Raw genomic sequence first — 25,739 nt, 5'->3', positions numbered from 1 at the left:
GGGAAAGGAAAGGGTGGTGTCTCAAGAGTGAGTGGGAGGAAGTGGGAGGAGACAGGGATCAGAGGGGGAGGAAGACATGAAGACAATAGCTCAGGAGTCCCAGAGTGTTTGTCCGCTCAGCAGAGCTCCGCCGTCACCCCGGGCCGAGAGGAGTCTGAGGAATGCTGCTCTCTGTATGGTAATGAGCAGGTCACATGGTGCATGCTAGGGGGAGGGGAGGTCTTAAACAGGAAGGATCGACGCGTCCCAGTTGGACTTTAACCCAAGGAACCACAGGAACACGGTTTATGCAGCGCCGAGGCTCTGAAGAGCAGAACCCAGAGAGAGAAAGAACACCAACTCTGGAGAGGAGCCACCACCCAACTGGAGACAAGAACAAACCTGTACCTGTAGTACAAAACACAGACTAGACTGACCTGGAGTGAAACACACGGACTAGACTCACCTGGAGAGGAGGAGACACCTGGAGGGAAACACACAGACTAGACTCACCTGGAGAGGAGGAGACACCTGGAGGGAAACAGACAGACTAGACTCACCTGGAGAGGAGGAGTCACCTGGAGGGAAACACACGGACTAGACTCACCTGGAGAGGAGGAGTCACCTGGAGGGAAACACACGGACTAGACTCACCTGGAGAGGAGGAGTCACCTGGAGGGAAACACATGGACTAGACTCACCTGGAGAGGTGGAGTCAGCTGAAGTGAAACACACAGACTAGACTCACCTGGAGAGGAGGAGTCACCTGGAGTGAAACACATGGAAATAAGACGACGACTGGGAAATAAACTCACTCAACGTTAACTTTACCTGTCAAGGTTAAACTGGCCTGGACATGAAACACCTCAACTGACGTTGATCTGACCTAGGAATAACAACTTGCCTGGTCCTAAGACTCACCTGGTGCTAAGACTCACCTGGTGGTTAGACTCACCTGGTGTTTCGACTCACCTGGTGGTTAGACTCACCTGGTGGAGAGACTCACCTGGTGGTTAGACTCACCTGGTGGAGAGACTCACCTGGTGCTGAGACTCACCTGGTGCTAGGACTCACCTGGTGGTTACTCACCTGGTGGTTAGACTCACCTGGTGCTAAGACTCACCTGGTGGTAAAACACACCTGGTGCTAAGACTCACCTGGTGCTAAGACACACCTGGTGGTTAGACACACCTGGTGGTTAGACTCACCTAGTAGTTAGACTCACCTTTTGGATAGATTCACCTGGTTCAGCCAGGATCCGTGGTGTGAAACCGAGTGAGAGACAGTGAGTCCTGTTTAGCCTCTAAGTGGCCCCTCTAGTTGGCCCCCCTAAGTGGTCGCTCTAAGTGCCCTCTCTAAGTGGCCCCTCTGAACCAGCTCTCCCAGGATGCCCACCAACTTCACGGTGGTGCCGGTGAACGACGGGCCCCCAGGACTCCCGGGGGCCCCTGGGAGAGACGGAGGGTCCCCCCCAGGGGCCGCCGTGCCGGAGACCCTGGACAGCGTGTTCAGAGAGGAGGAGGATTCAGGGAACACACCAGGAACCCCCCCCGGTAGGACCCAATTAACCAATCAAGTAAAAGACCTATATAGTTCACTATATAGTTAATTATACAGTGAACGATATGGTGAACTATATAGTTTATTATATAGTTCACTATCGTTCACTTTAGAGTTCATTATATAGTTATTATATAATTATATAGTATACGATAAAGTGAACTATATAGTTCACTATATAGTGATCTAGTTCACTATATAGTTCATTATACATTATATAGTGAACAATATAGTGAACTATACATTTATAGAGTTAACTATATAGTTTATTATATGGTTCACTTTATCGTTCACTTTATAGTTCACTATAGTTCACTATATATTTCACTAAATCACTATATAGTGATCTAGTCCACTATATAGTTCACTATATAGTGAATTATATAGTAAACTATATAGTTCACTATATAATTCACTATATCACTATATAGTTCACTATATAATGATCTAGTTCACTATATAGTTAACTATATTGTGAATTATATAGTAAACTATATAGTTCACTATATCGGTCCCATGACTCTGTTCCCTCCAGGAGACAACCGAAGAGAGACCCGCCCCTTCCTCCCAGACCAGGAAACGGGAGGCTACTATGATGGAAAGAACATGGCATTGTTCGAGGTATCATCATCTATCATCATCTATCATCGTCTATCATCTTTCCCCATCTGTTGGTCCTCCTCGCTGAACTCCTCTCCTCTCTCCCATCTCTCCTCCAGGAGGAGATTGACAGCCACCCCATGGTCTCCTCCCTCCTCAACAAGCTGGCCAACTACACCAACCTAACCCAGGGGGTCCGGGAGCATGAGGAAGCCGAGTACGAGGACGGGGCGCCCAGGGTCACAGTCACGGTAGGAGGGGTCCGGGGGGACCAGGGGCTCCAGAAAAACGTGATTATGCGATCGCATAATTCAACGCATAATCAGCCGAAGCCCGCCTATTCACACGGGGGCAATTTTTGCAAACCCCTCAATGTCATCTCATAAAATTGCATAAATATGCCGCATATTTCATCGCATTTTTTAAGAAAACGTGCCGCATATTCAAGGATTTTTGGCCGCAACAATCACAAAAAAATAATAATCTGGAGGGACTATATATATAGCACTCTCGTAATCTCAGAGCGCCAGAATACTGGACTCAACTCTCTGAGTAACAGGAAGAATCCATCCTGTCAACAGGAAGTCATGATTCACAGCGGAGCAAGGGGGCGGGGACACAGGTTAACCCCTACCAACTCCTTAATGACCTGTCTCTGTACTGTCTAACCCCTACCAACTCCTTAATGACCTGTCTCTGTACTGTCTAACCCCTACCAACTCCTTAATGACCTGTCTCTGTACTGTCTAACCCCTACCAACTCCTTAATGACCTGTCTCTGTACTGTCTAATCCCTACCTGCTCCTGAATGACCTGTCTCTGTACTATCTAACCCCTACCTGCTCCTTAATGACCTGTCTCTGTAATGTTTAACCCCTACCTGCTCCTTAATGACCTGTCTCTGTACTGTCTAACCCCTACCTGCTCCTTAATGACCTGTCTCTGTAATGTTTAACCCCTACCTGCTCCTTAATGACCTGTCTCTGTACTGTCTAACCCCTACCTGCTCCTTAATGACCTGTCTCTGTACTGTCTAACCCCTACCTGCTCCTTAATGACCTGTCTCTGTAATGTTTAACCCCTACCTGCTCCTTAATGACCTGTCTCTGTACTGTCTAACCCCTACCTGCTCCTTAATGACCTGTCTCTGTACTGTCTAACCCCTACCTGCTCCTTAATGACCTGTCTTTGTACTGTCTAACCCCTACCTGCTCCTTAGTGACCTGTCTCTGTACTGTCTAACCCCTACCTGCTCCTTAATGACCTGTCTTTGTACTGTCTAACCCCTACCTGCTCCTTAATGACCTGTCTCTGTACTGTCTAACCCCTACCTGCTCCTTAATGACCTGTCTTTGTACTGTCTAACCCCTACCTGCTCCTTAATGACCTGTCTCTGTACTGTCTAACCCACCTGACAACCTCTGTATGTGTGTGGCCCCAGGGCCCTCAGATGGGGACCTTCATCGGGGTGTACCTGCCCTGCATGCAGAACATCCTGGGAGTCATCCTCTTCCTGCGCCTCACCTGGATCGTCGGGACCGCCGGCGTCCTGGGAACCTTCGCCATCGTCTTCATGTGCTGCGCCTGCGTGAGTATAGAGTTCACACTCACTAGTTAGGGGCAGAGCTGACACTCACTAGTGAGTATAGAGCTCAGTTCACTAGTGAGGACCAGAGCTCACACTTACTAGTGAGGACCGGAGCTCACACTCACTAGTGAGGACCAGAGCTCACACTAAATAGTGAGGACTAGAGCTCACAGTCACTAGTGAGTATTGAGCTCATTATCACTAGTGAGTGCTAAGCTCACACTCACAAGTGAGGGCTAGAGCTCACATTCACAAGTGAGGGCTAGAGCTCACATTCACAAGTGAGGGCTAGAGCTCACATTCACAAGTGAGGGCTAGAGCTCACAATCACTAGTGAGTATAGAGCTCAATCTCACTAGTGAGTATAGAGCTCAAACTCACTAGTGAGGACCAGGGCTCAAACGCATTAGCAAGAGCTAGAGCTCAAGCTCATTAGTGAGTCCCAGGAGACAGTAGAGGAGCGTATGGCCAGTGGTGTGTCCTTGTCAGATGTTGATTTTCTGCTCTGCAGACCATGTTGACGGCCATCTCAATGAGCGCCATAGCAACCAACGGTGTGGTGCCAGGTAAAGTAGCTCTTTGATATTGTTATTGATATAATTACCCCCATTCTCATTATGTTGCTACCTGGTCTGATCTTCTGGTTCTTGCTCCTGGACCAGCTGGGGGGGCCTACTACATGATCTCCAGATCTCTGGGGCCCGAGGTCGGGGGGGCTGTCGGACTCTGCTTCTACCTGGGAACCACCTTCGCAGGGTCCCTGTACATACTGGGAACCATCGAGATACTGCTGGTACGTACTGGGACTGGGACTGGGACATACTGGTTGTACTGGTCCAGACTGTGTCTGTCCCTCAGACCTCCATCGTTCCCTCTACTTGGTGTACTGGTCCAGACTGTACTGGGTGTACTGGTCCAGACTGTGTTCTCCTCTACTGGGTGTACTGGTCCAGACTGTGTCCTCCTTTACTGGGTGTACTGGGTGTACTGGTCAAGACTGTGTTCTCTTCTACTGGGTGTATGGGTTGTACTAGTCCAAACTGGGTTCTTCTCTACTGGGTGTACTGGTCAAGACTGTTCTCCTCTACTGGGTGTACTGGGTGTACTGGTCCAGACTGTACTGGGTGTACTGGTCCAGACTGTGTTCTCCTCTACTGGGTGTACTGGTCCAGACTGTGTCCTCCTTTACTGGGTGTACTGGGTGTACTGGTCAAGACTGTGTTCTCTTCTACTGGGTGTACGGGTTGTACTAGTCCAAACTGGGTTCTTCTCTACTGGGTGTACTGGTCCAGACTGTTTTCCTCTACTGGGTGTACTGGGTGTACTGGTCCAGACTGTGTTCTCCTCTACTGGGTGAACTGGTCCAGACTGTACTTGGTGGACTGGTCCAGACTGTGTTCTCCTCTACTGGGTGTACTGGGTGTACTGGTCCAGACTGTACTGGGTGTACTGGTCCAGACTGTACTTGGTGTACTGTTCCAGACTGTGTTCTCCTCTACTGGGTGTACTGGGTGTACTGGTCCAGACTGTACTGGGTGTACTGGTCCAGACTGTGTGTGTCCCCAGACCTACATCGTGCCGTCCAGCGGGGTGTTTGTGGCGGCGCGGCCGGAGGACGAGGCCTGGGCCACCAGCAACAACCTGCGGGTGTACGGCAGCGCCTGCCTGGCCCTCATGGCGCTGGTCGTGTTCGTGGGCGTCAAGTAAGACTCATGACAGATAGATATGTTTCATATAATGTACACATTCAGCTGTGTGTGTGGGTATAGAGACACACACACAACTGTATTAGTATATATAACGGCTGTATACAACCGCTGTATTGGTATATAACAGCTGTATTGGTATATAACACCTGTATATAACACCTGTATTGGTATATATACCTGTAATAGTTTATAACAGCTGTATTGGTATATAACAGTTGTATTGGTATATAACAACTGTATATAACGGCTGTATAAAACAGCTGTATTGGTATATAACAGTTGTATTGGTATATAACAGCTGTATATAACGGCTGTATAAAACAGCTGTATTGGTATATAACAGCAGTATATAACACCTGTTGTATATCACCTGTGGTCTCAGGTATGTGAACAAGCTGGCGCTGGTGTTCCTGGCCTGTGTGGCGTTGTCCCTCATGGCCATCTACGCTGGGGTCATCCGCACCGTCATCGAAACGCCCGACTTCCCGTACGTCCGTTACGCATGCTACAGTACTAGTACTACAGTTACTACACCTCTAGTAGTATGCTACCATCTGCTTTTATACCACAATATTTGCCTCCAGTGAATAGTCCTCAATTATGGTAAGAGTCTAATACTGTGTAGCTGCACGCGATGACTAGCTAAAATGCTATACTCACCATTATAATTGGCCCGGTACTGACTCCAAAGTAGCTAACATGGTGTACATCATCTTCTCAACTCTAACTCTGTTCTCTTTGCTGTAGGATCTGCCTGCTCGGAAACCGTTCTATGAAGAACGATAAGTTTGATAAGTGTGCTAAGACGGAGCTGGTGAACAACGAGACCCAGACCACACTCCTCTGGGCTTTGTTCTGCAATGGCTCGCACCTCAACGCCACCTGTGATGAGTACTTCACTCTCAACAACGTCACGGAGATGCCTGGAATACCTGGCCTACTTAGTGGAGTCATCAAAGGTGAGCCAATACCTGTAGATACCTGGTCCTGTACAGGTGAGGGTTACCTGGTCCTGTACAGGTGAGGGTTACCTGTTCCTGTACAGGTGAGGGTTACCTGGTCCTGTACAGGTGAGGGTTACCTGGTCCTATAAAGGGTGAGGGTTACCTGGTCCTATACAGGTGAGGGTTACCTGTAGACACCTGGTCCTATACAGGTGAGGGTTACCTGGTCCTATAAAGGGTGAGGGTTACCTGATCCTGTACAGGTGAGGGTTACCTGATCCTGTACAGGTGAGGGTTACCTGGTCCTATAAAGGGTGAGGGTTACCTGGTCCTATACAGGTGAGGGTTACCTGTAGACACCTGGTCCTATACAGGTGAGGGTTACCTGGTCCTATAAAGGGTGAGGGTTACCTGATCCTGTACAGGTGAGGGTTACCTGATCCTGTACAGGTGAGGGTTACCTGGTCCTATACAGGTGAGGATTACCTGTAGACACCTGGTCCTATACAGGTGAGGGTTACCTGGTCCTGTACAGGTGAGGGTTACCTGGTCCTATACAGGTGAGGGCTATTCCAGAGGAAGGATGATATATGAAATGATACAATGTGTGTGTGTGTGTGTGTGTGTGTGTGTGTGTGTGTGTGTGTGTGTGTGTGTGTGTGTGTGTGTGTGTGTGTGTGTGTGTGTGTGTGTGTGTGTGTGTGTGTGTGTGTGTGTAGATAACCTGTGGGGGTCCTACGGGCCGGCGGGGGTCTTCGTGGAGAGGCGTGGCAGCGTGTCAGAGGAGGTCCAGGAGAACCTGGTCATGGATAAACCCTACGTCCTCAACGACATCTCCACCTTCTTCACCCTGCTGGTCGGCATCTACTTCCCCTCCGTCACAGGTAGCACTTTACTCTACACTCTACTAACCTCTATTGTAGCACTCTGCTCTACACTCTACTAAACGCTATTGTAGCACTCTGCTCTACACTCTACTAAACTCTATTGAAGCACTCTACTCTACACTCTACCAAGCTCTCTTGTAGCACTCTAATCAAAACTTCTAAACTCGATTGTAGCACTCTACTCCAAACCACTAAACTCTATTGTAGTACTCTACTCTACACTCTACTATACTCTATTGAAGCACTCTACTCTAAACTACTAAACTCTATTGTACCACTCAACTCTACATCTACCAAACTATATTGTAGAACTCTACTCTAAACTCTACTTAACTCTATTGTAGCACTCTACTCTAAGACTCCACTAAGCCTTGTTGTAGTACTGTATTCTAAATACTACTCAACTATATTGTAGTACTTTACTCTACATTCTACTATACTCTTTTGTAGTACTCTACATTCTACTATACTCTATTGAGGTACTGTACTCTACTCTGAATTATGCTCTACTCTTTGACCCTATTGTCTGAGTGTTGGATTCTACTGTGTGACCCTCTTCTCTATTGTCCTGGCTGCTGTTTCTACTGTGATTCTACTCAGGCATCATGGCGGGCTCCAACAGGTCAGGTGACCTCCGTGACGCCCAGAGGTCCATCCCCGTGGGAACCATCCTGGCCATCGCCACTACCTCCCTCATCTGTATCCTCCCCCCGTTACCATGGTTAAATGTTCACCCCGTCACCATGGTTACATGTACTGTACACCCCGTCACCATGGTTACATTTACACCCCGTCACCAATATGCTCACCCCGTTACCATGGTTACATGTTTGTGTGTGAGTAGCCCTGGTTTCATGATGGCACAGTGCTACAGAGTGGCCCTACCAACTAACACAAAGTGTGAGTCTGCATATATACACTGCCTGCCTGTGGCCATGGTTACCTCCTCTTAGGGGGCCTGTTGTCCCTCTTAACGACCCATAAGACATGTCCTGCGTGGTTTTGTTCGGGGCCTGCATTGAAGGCGTTCTCCTCAGAGACAAGTGGGTACAGAAAGGTCAAGGATCAACCCTTTATCACATGAGACGAGTGGGTACAGAAAGGTCAAGGGTCAATCCTTTATCACATGAGACGAGTGGGCACAGAAAGGTCAAGGGTCAACCCTTTATCACATGAGACGAGTGGGTACAGAAAGGTCAAGGATCAATCCTTTATCACATGAGACGAGTGGGCACAGAAAGGTCAAGGGTCAACCCTTTATCAAATGAGACAAGTGGGTACAGAAAGGTCAAGGGTCAACCCTTTATCACAAGAGACAAGTGGGCACAGAAAGGTCAAGAGTCAACGCTTTATCACATCCTTCACACATGTATTAACAGAGGCTGATTATGAAGAGGCTAATGTCCTCTTCATGCTACATGGTTCCTGCTTCAGGTTAGATCAGGGAGGAGGTATCTAAGGTGCCTTCGGACCAGGGAGGAGGTATCTAAGGTGTCTTCAGACCAGGGAGGAGGAATCTAAGGTGCCTTCAGACCAGGGAGGAGGTATCTAAGGTGTCTTCAGACCAGGGAGGAGGTATCTAAGGTGCCTTCAGACCAGGGAGGAGGTATCTAAGGTGTCTTCATGGTCTTCAGGTTCGGAGCCTCGGTGGGGAAGAACCTTGTGATTGGGACACTGGCCTGGCCGTCACCCTGGGTCATCGTGATTGGCTCCTTCTTCTCCTGCTGTGGGGCGGGGCTTCAGAGCCTCACCGGCGCCCCCCGGTTGCTGCAGGCGATAGCGAGAGACGGCATCATCCCCGCCCTGCAGGTCCTTACACACAAACACACGCACAAAAACACGCACACACACGTGCACCCACACATACCCACACACACAGACACACAAACACGCACACACACGCACAGACACACACACACACAGACACACAGAGACACACACTCACACACTCATGCACACAGGCATGTCTCTGTTTACTGACTGTGTGTGTGTAGGTGTTCGGCCATGGGAAGGCTAATGGCGAGCCCACCTGGGCGCTCCTGATGACCGTGGGGATCTGTGAGATCGGGATCCTGATCGCCTCGCTGGACGCCGTCGCCCCCATCCTCTCCATGTGTGGAACCACACACTGGTGTTACACACACACTGGTGTCACACACACACACACACACACACAAACACACACACACACACACGCTGGTGTTACACCCGTCCTCACTAGCTGCTGTGTGTGTTCAGGTTCTTCCTGATGTGTTACCTCTTCGTGAACCTGGCCTGTGCCGTCCAGACCCTCCTCAGGACCCCTGCCTGGAGACCCCGCTTCAAGTTCTACCACTGGTGTGTTTGTGTGTCTCAAAGTGTGTGTGTGTGTGTGTCTTAATGTGTGTGTGTGTGTGTGTGTACGGTAACATGTGTGTGTGTGTTTGTGTGTGTGTGTGTGTGTGTCTGTATGTGTGTGTGTCCAGGACGCTGTCCTTCCTGGGGATGAGTCTGTGTCTGTCCCTCATGTTCATCTCCTCCTGGTACTACGCCCTGGTTGCCATGGTGATCGCTGGCTGCATGTACAAGTACATCGAGTACCGAGGGTGAGGCACACCACATCACCTGTCTACCTACCCACCCGTCTGCCTGCTTCCCTCTCTCCCTCTCTACCTGTCTCCCTTTCTACCTCTGTACCTCTCTCCCTCTCTACCTGTCTCCCTCTCTACCTGTCTCCCTCTCTCCCTCTACCTTTCTACATGTCTCCCTCTCTACCTGTCTCCCTCTCTCCCTGTCTCCCTGTCTACCTGACTACCTGTCTGTGTGCAGGGCGGTGAAGGAGTGGGGAGACGGGATCCGAGGGTTATCTCTCAACGCGGCACGCTACGCCCTGATCCGCCTGGAGGAGGCACCGCCGCACACCAAGAACTGGCGGTATGTATCTGTCTGTCTGTCTGTCTGTCTGTCTGTGTGTGTATCTGTCTGTCTGTCTGTCTGTGTGTGTATCTGTCTGTCTGTCTGTCTGTCTGTCTGTCTGTCTGTCTGTCTGTCTGTCTGTCTGTCTGTGTGTGTATCTGTCTGTCTGTCTGTCTGTCTGTCTGTCTGTCTGTCTGTCTGTCTGTCTGTCTGTCTGTCTGCCTTTGTGGTTCTTAGTTATTAACTATTTCTGAACCTCGTTCGAGGAATTCTCCTCTCTCTGGAACAGGATACTCCAAATGTGCATAACCCTAGTTAACCCTAGCTAACCGTAGTTAAACCTAGTTTACCCGAGTGAACCATAGCTAAACCTAGCTAACTCTAGTTAACCCTAGCTAATCATGGCTAAACCTAGCCAACCCTAGTTAACCATAGCTAACCATAGCTAAACCTATCTAACCCTAGTTAACCGAAGCTTACCATAGCTAAACCTAGCTAATCCTAGTTAACCCTAGCTAACCATAGCTAACCCAACCTTACCCTGCCTATCCCTAGCCTAGCCAAGCTGAGCTAAACCCAGCAAACCCAAGCTAACCGTTGTTAACCTAGCTAAACCGAGCATACCCTAGCTAACCAAACCTAACACTGGCTAACCCACGCTAACCGTAGTCAATCATAGCTAAACCTAGTTAACCTGAGCTAACCATAGTTAACTCTAGTTATCACGAGTTAACCCTTGTTAATTCTAGCTTGTAGGAAGTTTGGGACTGGTCCCCAGTCCACTGACCCAGTGCTCTGAGATTGGTCCCCAGTCCTCACCCAGTGTTCTGGGACTGGTCCCCAGTCCACTGACTCAGTGCTTTGGGACTGGTCCTGAGTCCTCATGTAGCGTTCTGGGACTGGTCCCCAGTCCACTGACCCAGTGCTCTAGGTGGGACTGGTCCCCGCTCACCCAGTGCTCTGGGACTGGTCCCCAGTACACTGACCCAGTGTTGTCCCCCAGCCCCCAGCTGCTGGTCCTGTGTAAGCTGGACTCTGAGCTGGAGGTGAAGCACCCCAGACTGCTGTCCCTCACCACCCAGATGAAGGCTGGGAAGGGGCTGACCATCGTCAGCTCGGTCCTGGAGGGCACCTACATGGGCCGGGGGGCCGAGGCCAAGACTGGAGAGCAGGTGAGGGGGGGATCGAGGGGGGGGGGAGTGGGGTGTTGAGGGGGGGAGGGGGGAGGGAGGGAGGATCATTTTGTGGACAGATCAACGTGTAATCAAAGTGTAGGATGTGATGTCACTGTTCCCGTCTCCAGAGGCTGAAGGCGGCCATGCAGGAGGAGAAGACCAAGGGCTTCAGCCACGTGGTGGTGACCTCCAGCCTGAGGGACGGCTTCAGCCTGCTGGTCCAGGCCGCCGGGCTGGGGGGCATGAAGCACAACACAGTGCTGCTGGCCTGGCCCGCCGGCTGGAGGGGGGCGCCGGACTACTGCTGGAAGAACTTCATAGGTACTAATACTACTAAAACTTCTAGTACTAATTCTAATACTACTACTGGAGGGGGGCCTGGACTACTGCTGGAAGAACTTCATAGGTACTAATACTACTAAAACTTCTAGTACTAATTCTAATACTACTACTGGAGGGGGGGCTAGACTACTGCTGGAAGAACTTCATAGGTACTAATACTGCTAGTGCTACTAGTACTTATGCTACTCGTACTAATACTAGTACTACTACTGGAGGGGGGCCCCAGACTACTGCTGGAAGAACTTCTAGATAATGTATTACTGCTAATACTAGTACTACTACAATATTAATACTACTAGTACAAGTAATACTATGATAATAATACTTCTACTTGAGGGAGGCGAAGAACTTAATAGGTACTAATACTACTAGTACTTTTTCTCATACTACTAGTACTAATACTACGAGTGACACTAATACGATACTAATGCTACTACTGGAGGGGAGTGAAGGACTACTGCTCAAAGAACTTCATAGGTACTAATACTACTCGTACTAATACTACTAGAACTAGTACTAATACTACTACTGGAGGGGGCACAATAATACTGCTGGAAGGTAATAATATTACTAGTACTACTTCTAATACTACTACTAGTACTAATACTACTACTAGCATTAATACTACTGAAGGCAGGCACAGGACGCGTACTGCTGGAAGAACTTCAGAGGTACAGTACTAGTACTAGTAGTAGTAGAAGAAGTACTACTACTAGTCTTGCTATTACTATTCCTGCTACTACTAGTCCTACTACTAGTCCTATTAGTACTACTATTACTAGTAAAACACATGACCTCCTCCAGAGACGGTGAGGGAGACCACCTCGGCCCACCAGGCCCTGCTGGTGGCTAAGAACATCGACCGTTTCCCCGGTAACCAGCAGCGTCTGGAGGGCACGGTGGACGTGTGGTGGATCGTCCACGACGGAGGCCTCCTCATGCTGCTGCCCTTCCTGCTGAAACAACACAAGGTAACGCACCACCCAATGCACCACCCAATGTAACCCTGTCTGCACCACCCAATACACCACCCAATACACCTGTCCGCACCACCCAATACACCTGTCTGCACCACCCAATACACCACCCAATACACCTGTCCGCACCACCCAATACGCCTGTCTGCACCACCCGATACACCACCCAATACACCTGTCTGCACCACCCAATACACCTGTCTGCACCACCCAATACACCACCCAATACACCTGTCCCCACCACCCAATACACCTGTCTGCACCACCAGATACACCACCCAATACACCTGTCTGCACCACCCAATACACCTGTCTGCAACACCCGATACACCACCCAATACACCTGTCTGCACCACCCAATACACCTGTCTGCACCACCTAATACACCACCCAATACACCAACCAATGTAAGCCTGTCTGCCCCCCGAATACACCTGTCTGCACCCCCCAATACACCACCCCATGTTACTCCTGCTGAAACAACACAAGGTAAACCTGTCTGCACCAACCATCAGTCTCTCTACCTTTCTGTCTCTCTACTTGTCTGTCTCTAAGCTGTCTGTCTCTCTGCCTTTCGGTCTCTAACCTGCCTCTCTCTAACCTGTCGTCTCTCTACCTGTCTGTCTCCAGGTGTGGAAGCAGTGCAGGATGCGTATCTTCACTGTTGCCCAGATGAATGATAACTCCATCCAGATGAAGAAGGACCTCCAGATGTTCCTGTACCAACTTCGCCTGGACGCCCAGGTGGAGGTAGTGGAGATGGTGAGTCCCTCCACCTCCGCCTGGACGCCCAGGTGGAGGTGGTGGAGATGGTGGTGGAGGTGGTGGGGGTGGAGGTCGAGGTGTTGAGTCTCTGGCCTGCTATGTTTCTAGACCCCACTGCCCAGACCCCACCCTGGGCAGTGAGGATCAGGACCAGGTGGGGGTGAGGACCAGGTGGGGGTGGGGACCAGGTGGGGGTGAGGACCAGGTGGGGGTGGGGACCAGGTGGGGGTGAGGACCAGGTGGGGGTGGGGACCAGGTGGGGGTGAGGACCAGGTGGGGGTGGGGACCAGGTGGGGGTGGGGACCAGGTGTCTGCTCTGTTGATGGCAAAAAAAAGATTGGTTTTACCTCTGTGAAATGTATTGTAAAAGGTCATCCCCCTCTCTCTCTCTCTCTCTCTCTCTCTCTCTCTCTCTCTCTCTCTCTCTCTCTCTCTCTCTCTCTCCCTCTCTCAGCATGAGAGTGATATCTCAGCCTTCACCTATGAGAAGACTCTGGTGATGGAGCAGAGATCTCAGATGCTCAAACAGATGCAGCTGTCTCGCAACGAGCGGCAGAGAGAGGTAAGGTTCCTAAGAGAGAGAGAGAGAGAGAGCGCTCCTCTGCCCTAGCTTCCTATCGCTAGCTGCTGTCCTGAGAACATGAGGAGGTAGAGGCAGCAGGGTGGTGGACTCTCAGAGGAGGACTATTGGGACGTGGCTCAGACTCCAGCTCACTCCCTGACCTCTGACCTCAGGCCCAGCTGATCCACGACCTCAACACGGCGTCTCATTGTTCGAGCAGCCAGCGGGCGGCGCCGGAGCAGGTCCAGATGACCTGGACCAAAGAGAAGCTGATCACCGAGAGGAACCGCCACAGGGAGGGCGTGGGGGTGAAGGACCTGTTCAGCATGAGGCCGTAGGTACACCTGTCTGTCTGCCCGTCTGTCTGTCTGTCTGTCTGTCTGTTCAGCATGAGGCCGTAGGTACACCTGTCTGTCTGCCTGTCTGTCTGTCTGTCTGTCTGTCTGTCTGTTCAGCATGAGGCCGTAGGTACACCTGTCTGTCTGCCCGTCTGTCTGTCTGTCTGTCTGTTCAGCATGAGGCCGTAGGTACACCTGTCTGTCTGCCCGTCTGTCTGTCTGTCTGTCTGTTCAGCATGAGGCCGTAGGTACACCTGTCTGTCTGCCTGTCTGTCTGTCTGTCTGTCTGTTCAGCATGAGGCCGTAGGTACACCTGTCTGTCTGCCTGTCTGTCTGTCTGTTCAGCTTGAGGCCGTAGGTACACCTGTCTGTCTGCCTGTCCGTCTGTCTGTCTGGCTGTTCAGCATGAGGCCGTAGGTACACCTGTCTGTCTGCCTGTCCGTCTGTCTGTCTGTCTGTTCAGCATGAGGCCATAGGTACACCTGTCTGTCTGCCTGTCTGTCTGTCTGTCCGTGTGTCTGCCTAGCTAACCTGTCGGTTCAAAATGAATCAGACAGGTGAGTCTATCCACCTGACCACCTGTGTGTCTGATGGTTTTGTGTTTTACATATTTTTATACATTATACTACTTGAAACATTATAAAAACGTATTTGTATAAACATGTTCATACATATGCATGTGAATGTTCTTGAAGTAATTATTAATGTTCTTCATTTTTGTCTCTTTTTCAGGGAATGGGAAAATCTGTGAGTCACTTTATTTTTACCATTTCATTCAATAATGCTTGTGCTAATCATCAACTAAACTATTCATCATTCACATTTGCATTACATTCAGGGTGTTCATCAGACGCTATTATCCAAAGAGACTTAAAACAAGTCCATTTGGCATAAGAAAGAGGGACAACAATATTGCTGTCAGATATTCAAAGAAGAAGTGCCAAATTAAAATATATCAATATAATTTCAAAGCATTATACAATATAATAAATATTTTATCTAAACAATATTAATATTATAAACAAAATGTAACAATATAATATATTATATCATTGAAAAAATAGTAGTAATCACTTAAACTTGAGTATGATGATGATGTTGTGGTTGCCCAGTAACCACTCCAACATGATGATCATGATGTTGTGGTTGCCTAGTAACCGATCCAACGTGCGGAGGATGCACACGGCCGTCAAACTGAACGCAGCCGTGCTCACCAAGTCCCAGAACGCCGAGCTGGTCCTGCTCAACATGCCAGGACCCCCGCGCAACGCAGAGGGGGACCAGAACTGTATCCTCTAACTACTGCTCATACTGCTGCTCATACTGATACTAATACTACTAGTACTGCTGTAATACTACTACTAATACTACTCTTACTAATACTATTACTACTACACTACCGCTCATACTGTTACTAATACTATTAGTACTGCTGTAATACTACTACTAATGCTACTCATATTGATACTAATACTACTACACTACTGCTCATACTGTTACTTATATTATTAGTACTGCTCTAATACTATTACTGATACTACTCATACTGATTCTAATACTACTAGTCTAGTATTACTGCTCTAATACTACTCATACTGATCCTAATATTACTAGTCCAGTAGTACTGTTCTAATACTACTCATACTGACACTAATACTACTACCCTACCAGTCATACTGATGCTTCTACTTCTAGTACTGCTCTAATACTATTACTACTACTACTCACACTGACACTAATACTACTAGTACTGCAGTAATACCACTACTGCTACCCTACTATCAGCGCTGAGCTCCTGAACCGGGCGTCAGACATGGAGTTCCTGGAGGTGCTGATGGAGGGTCTGGAGCGGGTGCTGCTGATCCGGGGGGGGGGGCGCGAAGTCATCACCATCTACTCCTAGAGGGGGGGGGGGGGCGAAGTCATCACTATCTACTCCTAGAGGGGGGGGGGGGCATCACCATCTACTCCTAGAGGGGGGGGGGGGGGGCATCACCATCTACACCTAGAGGGGGGGGGGGGGTCATCACCATCTACTCCTAGAGAGGGTGGGGGGGGGGTCATCACCATCTACTCCTAGAGGGGGGGGGGGGCATCACCATCTACTCCTAGAGGGGGGGTCTACTCCTGGGTGAGGGGGGGAATACAACTAGCCATCCCAATAGCAACTCGCCACATTGCCAGCAATGTGGCGATTTGCTATTGGGATGGCTAGTTGTATTCATCAGAGCCAACAACTGACTAGCAACGAACTAACTACTGAAGAGCAAAAGTGCTGCCAACTTTTTTTTTTTTTTACATTGTTCTCAAACTTTAGCACAATGCTAAAGTCATTCTGTGAATGGGAGGAATGTAATGTAACCTTTTGTATAAACTAATATTGTTCTTTAGTTGATAAACTTGAAAAGTATAGATTTGATTTGATCTGCATCCCACTTGTTTGCTGTGTGTGTGTGTGTGTGTGTGTGTGTGTCTAATGCGTAAGTGTGTTATATTTGTCCCATTGTAATAAAACGTCACTTCTTTATGTCTTCTGATATCAATCATCACCAATTTTGTCTATTGTGTCTATACACACACACACACACACACACACACACACACACACACACACACACACACACACACACACACACACACACACACACACACACACACACACACACACACACACACACACACACACACACACACACACACACAGCCCCATGCTGAGTCAGTGAACGTTAATTTGATTCATGGTGAGGCTGCTCATTAAAATGTTTTTCTCTCTCCTCCTCTTCTCTCCTCCTCTCCTCTCTCCTCCTCTTCCCTCCTCTCTTCTCCTCTCCACTCCTCCTCCTCTCCTCTCCCCCTCTCATTCCTTATCGCTATTGTATTTTAGTGTGTGTGTGTGTGTGTGTGTGTGTGTGTGTGTGTGTGTGTGTGTGTGTGTGTGTGTGTGTGTGTGTGTGTGTGTGTGTGTGTGTGTGTGTGTGTGTGTGTGTGCGTGCGTGTGTGCGTGTGTGCGTGGTGTTTGATGATCATGCTGTGTGTGTGTGTGTGTGTGTGTGTGTGTGTGTGTGTGTGTGTGTGTGTGTGTGTGTGTGTGTGTGTGTGTGTGTGTGTGTGTGTGTGCATGTAGAGGGATTGTCAGGCCACTGTTGCTACCTTATATAACCCCCCCCCCCAACATGTTATTAATTATTTTAATTATTTTAATGAGAGATTAAATGAGTTCTGTCATCTGTGGGAACCGACCGCCGAGATGCCTTTGTTTTAGTAAGAAGAAGAAACACACAAATACACAGACGCACACACACAACCATGCACCCACGCTGCTAGGTGTAGCAGCTAGGTATTGTGTAGCAGCTAGGTGTTGTGTTGGAGCTAGGTGTTGTGGAGCAGCTAGGTGTTTTGTAGCAGCTAGGTGAGGCAGCTAGGTGTTGTGTAGCAGCTAGGTGTAGAAGCTAGGTGTTGTGTAGCAGCTAGGTGTAGCAGCTAGGTGTTGTGTAGCAGCTAGGTGTAGCAGCTAGGTGTTGTGGAGCAGCTAGGTGTTTTGTAGCAGCTAGGTGTAGCAGCTAGGGGTTGTATAGCAGCTAGGTGCAGTAGCTTGGTGTAGCAGCTAGGTGTTGTCTAGCACCTAAGTGTAGCAGTTGGTGTTGTGTAACAGCTAGGTGTTGTGTAGAAGCTAGGTGCAGTAGATAGGTGTAGCAGCCCGGTGTTGTGTAGCACCTAGGTGTAGCAGTTGTTGTTGTGTAGCAGCTACGTGCAGCAGCTAGGTGTTGTGTTGGGGCTAGGTGTTGTGTTGGGGCTAGGTGTTGTGTTGGGGCTGGGTGTTGTGTTGGAGCTAGGTGTTGTGTTGGGGCTAGGTGTTGTGTAGCAGCTAGGCGTTGTGTTGGGGCTAGGTGTTGTGTTTGGGCTAGGTGTTGTGTAGCAGATAGGCGTTGTGTTGGGGCTAGGTGTTGTGTTTGGGCTAGGTGTTGTGTAGCAGCTAGGTGTTGTGTTGGAGCTAGGTGTTGTGTTGGGGCTAGGTGTTGTGTTGGGGCTAGGTGTTGTGTTGGGGCTAGGTGTTGTGTTGGGGCTGGGTGTTGTGTAGCAGCTAGGTGTTGTGTAGCAGCTAGGTGTTGTGTAGCACTGGTGTTGTGTTGTGTTAGTAGTGTTGGGCCGCTGGTGTTTTCAGGAGTCAACTTTCCGAGTCTGATTTTGAATCCAGAGAACTGAGAGGGTCTTTGTAGCGACGGGAGGGGGGAGAGTGAGTGTGCGTGTGTCTGAGAGAGTGGTTTCTGTGTGTGAGGGCGAGGTAGAGAGAGTGAGAGAGAGGGGAGGCAAAGTCCCAGAGATCTCCTTCTTGGTCGCTCCTCTCCCAGTCGACTCAACTCTTACTTGTAAACTTTGTGGATTTTAAAGCTTTCAGACGGATCGAAGCAGCGGACGAGACATGGCCGTCCTGCGGTGAGGAACCCAGCTCGCCGTTCAGGGGGGTTGGGGGCGGGGGGGGGAGGGGTTCTGTGGTCAGGGTTCCTGGGGGGCAGGGGGGTCCTGGGTGGTGGTGAGGGGTCCTGGGGGGTGGTGGGGGGTCATGGGGGGTGGTGAGGGGTCCTGGGGGGATGGTGAGGGGTCCTGGGGGGTTGTGGGGGGTCCTGGGGGGTGGTGGGGGTCCTGGGGGTTGGTGAGGGGGTCCTGGGGGTTGGTGAGGGGTCCTGGGGGGTGGTGAGGGGTCCTGGGGGGTGGTGAGAGGTCCTGGGGGGCAGGGGGGGTCCTGGGGAGGGTGAGGGGTCCTGGGGGATGGGGAGGGGTCCTGGGGCAGGGAGGGGTCCTGGGGGGGTGTTGAGGGGTCCTGGGGGGGTGTTGAGGGGTCCTGTGGGGTGGTGAGGGGTCCTGGGGCAGGGAGGGTTCCTGGGGCGCTGAGACTGATCCCGGTGGTCCTTCCTGCAGGCTCTCCAGGGGGTGTGTGTCCGTGAGTCTGATGCTGTGGAGCTGTCTGTCCACCGCTGCTGTCCAGACAGAAGGTAACTCTCTTTAATAACGGAGAATTTGAAGCAGAAATGCACTATTATTTAATTGCCGGGAGGGCAGGGGGGGTCCTGGGAGGCAGGGGGGGGTCCTGGGGACTACAGCTAGGGTGCCTATCCACAGGGTGTAGGGTGCGTGCTTGAGGGTCTACAGGTAGGGTGCCTCCCTACACCCTGTTGGTAGGCGCCCTACACCCTGTAGGGAGGTGCCCTATCTGTAGACCCTAGAGCACTTACCCTTAACCCAACCACTAGGCACCCTCAAGGGGCAACATATATTCCCATTACTGTGCTGCGACCCTAATGAATCACAATCAGAATTAATTGGTTTTATTACATTATATTAATTACTTTTTGTACAAGTACACAAGAGTCAAATTATTACAGTATGCTTGGCAACTCAACACACACATACAACATAGCAGCAACAATACAACATAAATTAAGTAGATACATTTAGTTAAAGATCCCATGGCATGAAAATTTCACTTTCTGAGGTTTTCTAACATTAATATGAGTTCCCCTAGCCTACCTATGCTCCCCCAGTAGCTAGAAATTCCGTTGGGTGTAAAACGAGCACGAGGCATTCTGCTCCGCCCTCGAAAAAACTAAGTTCAGAAGCGCCATTTTGGAATTGTCCCCGTATGTCGTCATACAGGGATATGCCACCTCCCCTTTCTCTGCCTTGCCAGCGCAGAGAATTTGGCCCGCCAATGAGATACGACCGTGCGAGCGCCACGTGTGTGTATGTGTGTGTGTGTGTGTGTGTGTGTGTGTGTGTGTGTGTGTGTGTGTGTGTGTGTGTGTGTGTGTGTCTGTGTCTGTGTCTGTGGGTGTGGGTGTGGGTGTGGGTGTGTGTGGGTGTGATTACACACACTGTAACGCAAGTGTGAAGGACATGAACCGCCACATGGAGGAGAAAGGGATTGTTGCCCGCGAATGTCTCCTGCTTGAGCCCCGCTTCCCGCAGCCGAGGGACCACCGCCTCGGCGCTGCCTGCCGCCGAGGCGGTGGTCCCTCGGCAGCCAGGCTCCGGCGGGAGACAACTGCAGTCAACAATCCCTTTCTCCTCCATGTCGTGGTTCAGTCTACTTCAGATCGATGTGTACGTGGAAAAACCAGAGACATCAGGGAACCCGACGCAGTCGTTTGAGATTCATAATATCGTCTGGAGGCTCACACAGCTTTTGGCGGTAATAATATATATTATTTGATATAGATATCTATGTATAATATGATATTATTTAGATATAGAGCTCCAGGACTCCTGCCGGAGCACCCAGAGCATTCTAGAATATTTACAGAACACAACCGAAGGCTGTGTGCGCCTCGCCATTGCGATACATCCGCTGTAAACACAGCGCATGGTACCGTGGCAGCAAGCTGCTCACTCTCACCCTCCACCTTGACCCGCCTCTCTCCTCCTCATTTGCAAGCTACAGACACCGAAACGGCGCGTTTGGGGAAAGCTCAATGTGCGACTGGCTCGTAGTTGCCGTACTTCAGCACCACGGCTGAATTTCGGGAACGTCTTTAAATACTGTGTTTTGGGCCCACTAATACCTATATTAAAGCATCCATAAAGTAGCATGCCATGGGACCTTTAAAAATACATAAAATAAGTAAAAATAAGTATGAAAAATAAGTAACAAATAATTGATAAGTGATCGAGTGGTATTGGTACCAGCCATGGTTGATTGTAGATGACCTGTGCCCCTAAGAAAGCACGATGATCATCACTATGGATTGGCTTATTAGTATTTCAGAATGTGTCAAAAATACATCAGTGTTACTCGTATTTGTCCCATAAACAACACATGGGAAGTCTTTAGTGAACATGGGAAGACTTTAGTGAGCATGGGAAGTCTTTAGTGAACATAGGAAGTCTATAGTGAGGTTTCGATGTCATTAGTGAGCATTCGAACATACAAAGGTGTGAAGGGAGGGTGTGTTAGGCTTAAGTCAGTGTTGGAAGTCGTGTTTCTTCAGACCTCAGTATTGCCTGGGTGCTGGACCAGCTGCTGTTTGAAAGAGCAGGACCCAACGGGCTGACGGTTCAAAGGGGTTTTCCCAAACCTTGTCAGAGCTGGAGCTAGGAGAGGTCCTGACATGAGAAGGTCATGGAAGAGGCCTTAATGAGATATCATAGTCTGGCTCCCTGTTGTCGAAGGTTATGGTATTGTTGTCATGGTTACCAACCACAGAGAATGTTAGAGTGAATCCTCAGCTTTGTTTTCACCACATGGGCCTCGGAAGACACAAAGGGCGTCTGTGGGGCTATGGACACGTGGTGCTTGATGAGGACATCAGGGACATGTTGTCACTGTACCAAGGGATCACTACTGTACACTGTATCCAGGGATCAGCACTGTACCCAGGGATCAGCACTGTACCCAGGGATCAGCACTGTATCCAGGGATCACTACTGTACACTGTATCCAGGGATCAGCACTGTACCCAGGGATCAGCACTGTACCCAGGGATCAGCACTGTACCCAGGGATCAGCACTGTATCCAGGGATCAGCACTGTACCCAGGGATCACTACTGTACACTGTATCCAGGGCTGTCAGCACTGTACACACCAGGGCTATAATCACTGTACACACCAGGGCTATCAGCACTGTACACACCAGGGCTATCAGCACTGTGCACTGTATCCAGGGCTGTCAGCACTGTACACACCAGGGCTATCAGCACTGTAAGAACAAGGTTTATTAGCACATGGACATCATCAGGGCTGTTGGTTTGTGGTCAAATATGTTGTCAAATTAGGTTATTATGGTCTATGAACTAACAGATATAGATATCTGTACATGTATGGGGTAAGGGGTTGGTTTATGAGGGAGGTAGGGGTTAGAAGGGGTTAAAAGGGCGGAGGGAGGGGGGGGGTAGGGGTTAGAAGGGGTGAGTTAGGGCTGAGTTAGGGGGGAGGTAGGGGTTAGAAGGGGGGAGTTAGGGGGTAGGTAGGGGTTAGAAGGGGGGAGTTAGGGGGGCGGTAGGGGTTAGAAGGGGTGAGTTAGGGCTGAGTTAGGGGGGAGGTAGGGGTTAGAAGGGGGGAGTTAGGGGGTAGGTAGGGGTTAGAAGGGGTGAGTTAGGGCTGAGGTAGGGGGGAGGTAGGGGTTAGAAGGGGGGAGTTAGGGGGTAGGTAGGGGTTAGAAGGGGTGAGGTAGGGCTGAGTTAGGGGGGAGTAGGGGGGAGCTTACGATGGGGGGAGGACAGACGAGAGATTAAATGTGTGGAAGCAGATGTTTCCTTCTGAGCAACAATAAAGCCCTTCATCTATTGGAGGGTGGTTGGTGTGTGTGTGTGTGTGTGTGTGTGTGTGTGTGTGTGTGTGTTTGTGTCTGTGTCTGTGTCTCTGTGTGTGTGTGTGTGTGTGTGTGTGTGTGTGTGTGTGTGTGTGTGTGTGTGTGTGTGTGTGTGTGTGTGTGTCTGTGTCTGTGTCTGTGTCTGTGTCTGCATGTCTGCATGTGTGTGTGTGTTTGTATGTGTGTGCGCGCAAGCGTCTTTTGTCTGACAGACAGACAGACAGACAGACAGACAGACAGACAGACAGACAGACACAGACAGACAGACAGACAGACAGACAGACAGACAGACAGACAGACAGACAGACAGACAGACAGACAGACAGAGAGAGAGAGAGACAGAGAGAGACAACTATCATCTCCAAAGTCTGACCTGTGTTGACATCACCAGGTTGGAGTTACAACGATAAATATCTCATTATGAAATCAATTACAAGACTACAGGTATACATCTCGCGGTCATCCCTCCCTCCCTCCCTCCCTCCCTCCCCATCTCTCCCCCTCGTTCATAACTGAGCGGTCCTCCAATCATGTAGCGTGTGGGTGCAGCTCAATGAACCGCCGCCAGGTGGCGCCAACGTGCCGCTGAACGAGCAGACAAGCTGACCTCATTAATTTGTGATGAATTCATATTAAAGTATTCATCATTATAACACTTGGGGTGTTGCTTTCTCATTATTCAGTTCACAAGGAACACTGAAAATGAAATTTGGTTTGGACAATAACGATCATAATCGAATGTTAGATAGTTCTAAAAGAACATATTTGTGTGGGCCCTGTTAGATTTGACAGAAATCTGTTTCTGGTCAATTCTGTTCTACACAACGCAGAATGTTGTGGGAACGCCAGATTTCTTAAGTAAAATTACAACCTGTTCCCTTTTTTTAGTAAAGCCCTAAACATATACTGTTAAGTGACTTTCATGCTGTAAATTAGGATTTAACTGCATGTCTGTCCTACACACACACACACACACACACACACACACACACACACACACACACACAAACAGACACACACACACACACACACACACACACACACACACACACACACACACACACACACACACACACACACACACACACACACACAAACAGACACACACACACACACACACACACACACACACCTTTCTTTCTGGGAATAAATTCATAACCAAGCGTGTGATTGGCCGTGACAAAAAACCAATTAGAGTTTTTGTGTTGCTGGTTGCTAGGTAGAGCGGGAAGTGAGAGAAAGAGGTCAAAGGTGAAAGGGTAAATGCTCCTGGAATCCAGGGGCCCCTTGAGGGGCCGACCCATCTTAACGAAGCACAACATCCTGAGAATGTGGGAGTCTGCACCTCGATAACACAACTTATTATTATTACTGATTCAGGGACCTCTGTCCCAGTTCACCATGTCCTAGTATACCTTGTCCCAGTTCACCTGACTCAGTCCCAGTTCACCTTGTCCCAGTTCACACTGTTCCAGTTCAACTGACTCTGTCCTAGTTCACCTGACTCTGTCCCAGTTCACTCTGTCCTAGTTCACCTGACTCTGTCCCAGTTCACCTCACTCTGTCCCAGTCCACCTGGCTCTGTCCTCAGATGACATTAATGGTTAGGGTTTAGGTTAGGCTCATCTAAAGGCTAGGCTAAACTACCTTGGGTTATGCTAACCTAAGGGCTAGGCTAAGATAATTAAGGTAAGGCTAAGCTACCTTAGGTAAGGCTAACCTAAGGGCTAGGCTAAGATACCTTAGGTTAGGCTTATCTATGGGCTAGGCTAAACTACCTTAGGTTAAGCTAACCTGAAGGCTAGGCTAAGCTTCCTTAGGCTAACCTAAAGGTTAAGCTAACTTAGGTTAGGCTAACCTTAAGGCTAGGCTAAAATACCTTAGGTTAGGCTAACCTAAGGGCTAGGCTAAGATACCTTAGGTTATGCTTATCTTTGGGCTAGGCTTAACTACCTTAGGTTAAGCTAACCTAATGGCTAGGCTAAGATACCTTAGGCTAGGCCAAGCTACCTTAGGTTAGGCTTATCAAAGGGCTATTCTAAGCTACCGTATGCTAGGCCAAGCTACCTTAGGTTAGGCCAACCTAAAGGCTAGGCTTAGCTACTGTAGGCTAGGCCAAGTCACTGTAGGTTAGGCTGACCTAAAGGCTAGGCTAAGTTACCTAAGGTAAGGCTAACCTAAATGCTAAGCTAACTTAGGCAAGGCTAAGCTAACCCCTGGCTCAGCGTGTTGAGGACACTAGGAGACTCTGGAAGAGAAGGAGGATGAGGAGTCAGGGGTCCATAGAGACCTCCTGTGGGACACCTGGACAGACGCTCTGCAGAGAGCTGCTCTGCCCCCTGTGGTTCCTCCCCAGCGCTGCAGGCTGGGAACCCAGTTACCCTCAAGGAGACCCTTCAGGTTAACCACGCCCCCTCACCTCTGACCCCGCTCCCGCTACCCAGGGGGCTAATCCACCTAATCCCCTTATTAGCACCCATCATACACCTGACTACACACACACAAATAAACACACACATACACACACATGCATTTAGACACACACACACACACACACACACACACACACACACACACACACACACACACACACACACACACACACACACAGACACACATACATTAAGACACACACACACAAACGCACACACACACACACACACACACACACACACACACACACACACACAAATACATTATGATACAAACACACACACAAATGCAAACACACCTCACTTTAGACACAAACACAAAAACACTGCTCCTTATTGCGTTGTCGTTGTTTACAGAAAGAGACAAACGCAGAACAGTCTTCTCTTTGTAACAGTGACTAAATTCTCTCTCTCTCTCTCTCTCTCTCTCTCTCTCTCTCTCTCTCTCTCTCTCTCTCTCTCTGGTAAACAGCTCTCAAGCTGTTTACCAGAGCGGTCAGTAGATCTTTGATGCTTTGATGGAGTGGGAGATGTGTGTGTGTGTGTGTGTGTGTGTGTGTGTGTGTGTGTGTGTGTGTGTGTGTGTGTGTGTGTGTGTGTGTGTGTGTGTGTGTGTGTGTGTGTGTGTGTGTGTGAGTGTGTTTGTGTGTGTTTTCGTGTGCGTGTGTGTGTGTGTGTGTGT

At 49.5% G+C, this 25,739-nt stretch overlaps 2 protein-coding genes across 2 annotated transcripts in view; both read left to right on the top strand.

Annotated features, from left to right (window-relative positions):
* The first annotated feature begins 83 nt into the window (after nucleotides 1–83).
* Nucleotides 84–16,224, top strand: LOC130388159 (solute carrier family 12 member 7-like). The gene is made up of 26 exons (XM_056597524.1): nucleotides 84–1,532; nucleotides 2,075–2,160; nucleotides 2,259–2,390; nucleotides 3,581–3,727; nucleotides 4,239–4,293; nucleotides 4,390–4,520; nucleotides 5,294–5,430; nucleotides 5,819–5,923; nucleotides 6,184–6,395; nucleotides 7,100–7,264; nucleotides 7,868–7,966; nucleotides 8,253–8,310; nucleotides 8,902–9,076; nucleotides 9,262–9,380; nucleotides 9,506–9,604; nucleotides 9,733–9,852; nucleotides 10,076–10,180; nucleotides 11,166–11,334; nucleotides 11,466–11,658; nucleotides 12,484–12,650; nucleotides 13,287–13,418; nucleotides 13,876–13,983; nucleotides 14,157–14,317; nucleotides 15,054–15,068; nucleotides 15,476–15,609; nucleotides 16,133–16,224. The coding sequence occupies exons 1-26, from the start codon at nucleotides 1,367–1,369 to the stop codon at nucleotides 16,222–16,224; spliced, it is 3,282 nt and encodes a 1,093-aa protein (XP_056453499.1). The 5' UTR covers nucleotides 84–1,366.
* A 2,364-nt stretch (nucleotides 16,225–18,588) lies between these two features.
* col15a1b (collagen, type XV, alpha 1b) overlaps nucleotides 18,589–25,739 on the top strand; it is a 31,481-nt gene continuing 24,330 nt past the window's right edge. The window contains exons 1-2 of the mRNA XM_056597523.1: nucleotides 18,589–18,755; nucleotides 19,239–19,312. Of these exons, the coding sequence (XP_056453498.1) occupies nucleotides 18,742–18,755; nucleotides 19,239–19,312 (88 nt within the window). The 5' untranslated portion in view covers nucleotides 18,589–18,741. The remainder of the gene's footprint in view (nucleotides 18,756–19,238; nucleotides 19,313–25,739) is intronic.

Source organism: Gadus chalcogrammus, chromosome 8 (assembly GCF_026213295.1).
Source record: "Gadus chalcogrammus isolate NIFS_2021 chromosome 8, NIFS_Gcha_1.0, whole genome shotgun sequence".
Classification (NCBI taxonomy): Eukaryota; Metazoa; Chordata; class Actinopteri; order Gadiformes; family Gadidae; genus Gadus; species Gadus chalcogrammus.
The sequence above is the reverse complement of the archived record's forward strand: the minus strand, read 5'-3'. Positions and strand labels throughout refer to the sequence as shown.

Coding starts and splice junctions, on each gene's coding strand:
- LOC130388159 (XM_056597524.1), top strand. CDS start 1,367: ATGCCCACCAACTTCACGGTGGTGCCGGTGAACGACGGGCCCCCAGGA. Junction 1,533..2,074: donor CACACCAGGAACCCCCCCCG/GTAGGACCCAAT, acceptor TGTTCCCTCCAG/GAGACAACCGAAGAGAGACC. Junction 2,161..2,258: donor AGAACATGGCATTGTTCGAG/GTATCATCATCT, acceptor TCTCTCCTCCAG/GAGGAGATTGACAGCCACCC.